The sequence below is a fragment of the Rattus norvegicus genome, chromosome 17 (assembly GCF_036323735.1).
Source record: "Rattus norvegicus strain BN/NHsdMcwi chromosome 17, GRCr8, whole genome shotgun sequence".
Classification (NCBI taxonomy): domain Eukaryota; kingdom Metazoa; phylum Chordata; class Mammalia; order Rodentia; family Muridae; genus Rattus; species Rattus norvegicus.
In genome coordinates, this window is record NC_086035.1 from 77,091,319 (window position 1) to 77,097,712 (window position 6,394).

The 6,394-nt window shown below is 47.6% G+C and overlaps 1 protein-coding gene across 4 annotated transcripts in view; it reads left to right on the plus strand.

Moving 5' to 3' along the window:
- Proser2 (proline and serine rich 2) overlaps window positions 1-5,470 on the plus strand; it is a 35,418-nt gene extending 29,948 nt beyond the window's left edge. For 3 of the 4 annotated variants that reach the window (XM_008771899.3, XM_008771898.4, XM_039096511.2), the window contains exons 3-4: window positions 410-662; window positions 2,484-5,470. In XM_008771899.3, the coding sequence (XP_008770121.1) occupies window positions 410-662; window positions 2,484-3,508 (1,278 nt within the window). In that variant the 3' untranslated portion in view covers window positions 3,509-5,470. The remainder of the gene's footprint in view (window positions 1-409; window positions 663-2,483) is intronic. The other variant, NM_001400808.1, reaches the window with a different exon arrangement.
- Window positions 5,471-6,394: the final 924 nt, after the last annotated feature.

Consider the following 6,394-nt stretch of genomic DNA (forward strand, 5'->3'; position numbering starts at 1 on the left):
ATATTGCAGGCAAACACTCACACCATAAGCGTAAAATAAAAAATAAAAAAAAGAAATATTTTTTCAAAGAAATTAGTAAGACCACCTCTTGTTTTAGCAGCGTGAGTTCAATCCAGTGTGTAACTAGAAGTCTCCCTTGATAATATGGAGACCATAGTATGTCTCTCCTGGATGAGACACGCTCTATTGTGCTGAGCACCGCCGTGATGGGAGGAAGGCAATGTCTTCTTTTCATGAGGTGTAACAGTGAGAGACTTACAGGCCACTTGTCAGTGGGGTGGGCCAACCCCGATGGCAGGGACCTTGACGGATACAGGGACGTCTACCCTCGGCTAGGTATCGACTCCTGTGTGTCGTGACTTTCTCTTTGCTGACCTCATCGTCACTGCTGTTTGTTACTTCCGTGCAGGATGACGAGAGTCTGAAGCACCTCACACATGAGGAAAAGGACGTCATCCTGTTCTTTGAAGAGACTCTCGACTCGCTGGAATATGACTTTGACGAGCCCACCCTGTGTGACAGTGGCATTCACTGCCACTCTCCACAGTCTCTGGAGGAGAGCCCTTCCAGTCACTCTGAGCCTGAAGATGTCATCGACTTAGTACAGCCAGCACCTGCGTCTGGGGAAGCTGAGAGCCTTCCAGATGTGCCACCAGTAGCAGGTGAGCAGCACACACGGGTCCCAACACCTCTGACTTGGTTTGGTGGCACTTCCTGCTCCAGTTTGCCTGTGCTGGTCGGTACAGACACTCATAAAGCTTCCCAGCTTCTAGAAGGGAGTCTCTCCAGCAAGGGAACTGTGAAAGGAGAGGGGGAGACAGGGAGGGAGAGAACGAGGGGAAGAGAAAAAGAGAAGAAAGACCAAATGAGCATATAGGTGTGTGTGTGCGTGTGTGTGGGTGTGAGTGTGTGTGAGAGTGTGTGAGCATGTGTGAGAGTGTGTCTGCATGTGTGTGTGAGTGTGGGCGTGTGAGTGAGTGTGTGGGCATGTGTGAGTGTGAGTGTATGTGTGAGTGTGTGTGTCTGAGTGTGTGTGTATGTGCATGGGCATTTGTGTGTGTGTACATGTGTGTGAGTGTGTGAATGTGTGCATGTGAGCGTGTATGTGTGTGTGTCTGAGTGTGAGTGTGTGTATGCTTGTGCATTTGTGTGTGTGCATGTGTGCGTGTGCGTTTATGTGTATATGTGAATGTGTATGGAGTGTGTGAGTGTGTGTATGTGAGTGTGTGTGTGTGTGTGTGTGTGTGTGTGTTTAGGTGTTGGGGGGGACTTGATTTGTGCTGCAAGATTATATCCCATTTCTAAATCATTACCTCTCTGAGGCAGTCAAGAAAGGGCAGAGGGCAGAGAAGGTTCTAGTTGGCACTGAGCAGCATCAACCAAGAGATAAGCTTAAGCCCATTGAGTTACAGGGTAGAACCGGAAGGAAATGGTCACTGAAGTTTTCTTACAGCCTTTATTTGCTGATGGGAACCTACATTAAAAACAAGGAGACGTATGGGACGTTCAGGACAAGAAAGAAGAGAGAAAACATGTGTACACGCTGGCTGCCAACACTGGTGTTTGTCATAAGCTTCTGGGGGTGAGGGGTGTCTCCGTGAGATAAGGTGTCACAGTACAGCCCAGCCTGACTCTCAGTCCTCTTGTCTCTGCCTCTCAAGTGCTGGCATCACAGCGTATACAGCACTCTTAGCTTGCGTGCATCTTCCTTTGAGGCATTACTCAGAATCTGACATTGCAGGGATTCCATATAGAAAAAAAGCACAGTTTGCAGCCAACCCTTGAGGGAGGAAACGGTGGATTTTGCATCTCTCTTTCGCTTTCTGCACTGTAGCATAGTTCCTGAAGTAATTTGAACCTGCCGATCCTTTAAAAAGATTAGATTGCATAATCACGCCAAAGAAAACAGGTTTGGAAAATTTAGCACTTGTGCCCAGCAATTCTCTAATTCTCTAACCTACTGTTTTCATGGCTTTTCTGCTTTTTTTTTTTTTTTTTTTTTTTTTTTTTTTGGTCTCTTTATATAATCCTGATTGCCCTGTAGTTCAGACTGACCTTGAACTTGCAGAGATCCACTTGCCTCTGCCTCTTGGGTGCTAGGATTCAAGGAGGGCACCCCTATCCTCCACTCGGTGTCTCCTTTGTACAGAGACTTTGCTCACCTGATGAGATGGTCATTGATTGGCTCCTGGCAGGGTCACGTGCCCCCAAGGTGATGTCTCCTCAGAAGCATACCTTTCCAGAGTGCTTCCTAACTGGATGTTTCTGGCTCTAGGTAGCCACCACCCTGTCGGGAATCTGAATGTATGGCCATGAGAATAAATGGCCTGCCTCCTCTCTAGTCCGTGCAGCAGGACCAACATTTTGATTAGACATGGTGGAGGTTCCTGGTGTGTTCCACTGTGGCTCTCTGGAGTAGTGTGGGCAGGAGATGCATCTACTTTTATTGAGGCAAAAACTTATGAGGTCTCTTTTCCTTTCAGGGTCCCCATCTGTTGCAAAACAGAGCACTCCATTTCTTGAAGGTGGGAAACAAGCCACTGAAAATTCCCTGCCACCACCAGACTCCAGGGGTCCTGAGGTGCTTCCTCTGCCTTCCTCCCTGCCTATCTCCGCTCCTTCTGCCCCGCAAAAGGAGCTGATGTCCCCGTCTCCTCCAGCAGAGCATCCCAAACTGCCCCGTTCCGTGCCCACTCCTCTGGTGATTGCTCAGAAAATTTCTGAGAAGTTGGGGGGAAATGAAGCCCTGTCCCCCACGTCCCCCTCAAAAGAAAGCAGGCCTGGCGAATGGAGGACACCGACTTCTTTAGCCTCTCGAAACGGGGACCATGTCGGCATGTGGCACCGACACACAGCCCAGCCAGCACCCAAGGTCCATCGCTTCCCCAGCAACATAAGCGTGACCAACAGCGCGGGCAAGGACTTCAACAAGACCATCTCCAAGGCGGCTGTCAATGTGCAGGAGCGTAAGGCCCAGGTCCTGGCCAACATCAACGGCATGTCCTTCATCACTGCGGGTGACACGTCATCGGAAGAGAGGTGGCAGAAGGCGGAGGAGCAGAGGAGTGGCCCTGCGGATGGAGCGCGCACCCTGGGCAGAGTGGGCATGGCCGGTGAGCCCGGAGCGCTGCGTGCTGGAGTCCCGGTCAGAGCGCAGCAGTCCCGGGCTGTGCAGACGGAGCAGCCGCCGGCGCTGGCCAATGGCTTCCAGAGCGTGCACGAGGCCCTACGCAGCGAGACCAGTTCCTTCATCCCCACCAGCAAGACCATCACCATCCGGCCAGACCCCTCCGTGGCGGGCAAGCTGGCGCGCCAGAATGCCAGCCGCAGCCTGTACGAACCGCGCCCGGACGGCAGCCAAGATGCCCGCAGGCGCACAGGCTCGCTCCCCCGGGCGGTGGGCTTCCGGCCGCAGGGCATCACCGTGCAGTTCTCCGGCCGTGGCTCCACCGAGGAAGCTCGGCGCGAGGCTCTGCGCAAACTCGGGCTACTGAAGGAGAACTTGTGAGGGCCGTGGATAGGACTGCTGGAGTGGCCCGGGTAGAACTTGTATGTCCGCACTGGTGTGTCCCATTCTGTAAGCACAGAAGCTGGGTGGCACTAAGTGCTGCATGTCGGGAAAGCAGCTTCTGCCCCAATCCCCATGCCCAGTACAGCATGGAGTCAAGAGGCCAGCAGGGCAAGGACCCCACTCCCAGCTGTCCCTTTCCTTTTCCGGGTCCCGGAATAACTTAAGGACCTATGGGCTTCCATGACTTACATTTGGAAGGATCAACTTGGCTTGACTTGGTCCAGACTCTGATCTAGCTTTTTATCCCACCGGACTTGAAAGCCAGTGTGTAGCTCTCCGACGCTCAGGATTCCCTCTCTTCTTCGAAAATAAAAAAAGAAAGAAAGAAGTGCTTGTTAAATTTTTAGTGTCATTATACATTTGAGATCTAGTTGTGTGTTTGTATTTGGAAGGGTGGAAGTTGGCACTTTACCTATCAGGGAGGGTTTGTTTCTTGACCTAATTTCGTTTGCCCTGTTTTCTTAACCAAAAACCCAAATGAACCCGTTAGGGTAAGATTTGCAGTAATTTTGAATCGTGAGAGTGGAAAATGAGGTTGAGTTTGGAAAAGGTGGTAGTTTTGAGAAAGCAAGTCTCACTTGACGCTCTAAAATCCGCCTCCTGGGATGTGTGTATGAGTCTGACGTGATACATGTACCTATGCTAATGGACACGAGTATTGTGAGTCAGTGTAAGCACATTCGTTATTAAGTATCTACTTCTAAAGACACCATTATCTAACTACAGGATATGAGCGCCTCCTTTTCTCCAACAGACACCTCGGCATTGTGATGAGACACTAAGAATTCTTCCTATTTTGGAAGTTGGCTAAGGATGCAGGAGCCCCGAGTACTTTTTCTATAACAGTATGCTCTGTTCCCAATTAAAGCAATATTTCCTGATTTCAAATAAGCAAGATAGTTCCTGTTTTTACTTACCATGTTTTAGAGATTTAAAGGAAAATTGAAATCTTTGTCACCTCACTAGCTCTGTGTTACAAGGTAGCTAGAAAGCGAAAGAAAATGATCTGATTGGTTTTGTCCTATAAGCAGGGTCCTGGGTTGATTTGAAGGAGACCACTGAACTCGGTTATGCAGCAGAAAGTTTTCTTTTCTCCCAGATTTTGTCTTACAGAATTGTGCCCACAGTGTTATTATCAAAACCGTTTAAGGCTGGAGTCTCAAACTCTAAAAATAGAAAATAGCCCTCCTAGGGGAGGGCTGGACCGAGAGCCACACCCTTCTGCCTGTGGGTCCTTTGCAGCGCTCTACAGAGCACCGCTTTTCCAGTTGAGTATTAGTGAGACTCCGACTTCTAAATGAGCCATTGAAAGTCACATTCTTGGTACTCCGTTTAGCTCATAAGTTACATAAAATGAATGATTAGCTTTTTATTTCTTTGGAACCAAGCTCTAGCAACTGGCTCGGCTCTTGTTCTCCCGAAGTCATCTCGAACATTTAAAAAAAAAATCTTAATTTAAAGAGGGGCTTTAAACTTTTAATAGTACTTTTAACCTTGTTCTTACTTACGATGGGATTTTCTCAGAGGAGCCAGGAGGTTCCTTTTGACAAAGTGAGATGCCATACACAGTGTTTAATAACTGAAGGTCTCGATACAGCTGTTATGGATCCTTTATAGACAGTTAATTATTTTTATCTTTTTCTATGAGCTTATTGTGAGTAGAATGAGTTTGGCTGTATATTAATATGTATAATTACACTTTGAAAAACGAAATTTTACCTTACCTGTAAGCTACTGTGTTACATTGTGCACGATATTATTTCCTCTTAAAGGGTCATATCTTTTTTCTACTATTTATTTGTATTTTCTCTCTATTTAATCTAAAATTATATTGCCTGTTACTTTAGTTGTTACTGATGTCCAAGGCCCTAATTAAAGTCCCATTTTTGTGATTGATGAGAGGACCCTGCTGTGTCTCTTGTCTGCTGAAAAGCGTTGGTTTCCGTGCTGTAGTTAGGTTACATGACATTCTTAAACGACATCTCCTTCCCTGTACTGAGATTGAAATGAAATGAAATGAAATGAAATGAAATGAAATGGTGGATCTGAGGTCCCAGTTTCTCTTCAGGTGACATTCATAAACATCTCTTCATTTTTAGGAAACTATCATACTGTGTAAAAGTCAGAAAACCAACACCAACACCAACAACAACTTCTCTTTTGCTTTTAGGAGCCTTTCTGCATACAGATGTCCAAACCTGCAAGCCAAAGCCCTACCTAGCAACCCCTGGAGGGAAGCATCTACTTTAGTTCTTGCTTCCTCTCTACCACACCAGCCTAGTGTGCATGCCTCTCTTCATAAAATAAGCAGAGCCTTTGATCTTCGCCTTCTTCCTCACCCTGGGTACACCTCGGGATGCTCGAGGAGGAAGGGAAGGATGCTGCCCACGGGCCACGCTGAGGCCTCTGCTATGCACTGAGACTGGTCATGGATTCCTCAGCCATGGGAGGGGATATGCAGGCAGGCAGGGCTACAGGAGCAGATTTATGATTGTGGAACTCCCCACACACTGCTAGTGGGGAGCAGGGTAGGACCACGTTGGGAACTAGCTTTCACAAGGAGCTTGACAGAACCCTAGTATCAATTCAAAAACAAAACCAACAAGCACATTCTTCCCAAATCCCCAGGGCTTTGATGATGGAGATCTGACCTTTCCCAGGATTCAGTGGTGACTTTTTTTTTTTTTCTAATGCAGGTGATGTCAGCTCTTTAGCACGTACTAAAGAGGAAGAAAGAGAAAGTAAATATGACAACAACTTAACTCTTATTTTAAAAAAAGTGTGTGTGTGTGTGTGTGTGTGTGTGTGTGTGTGTGCTATACA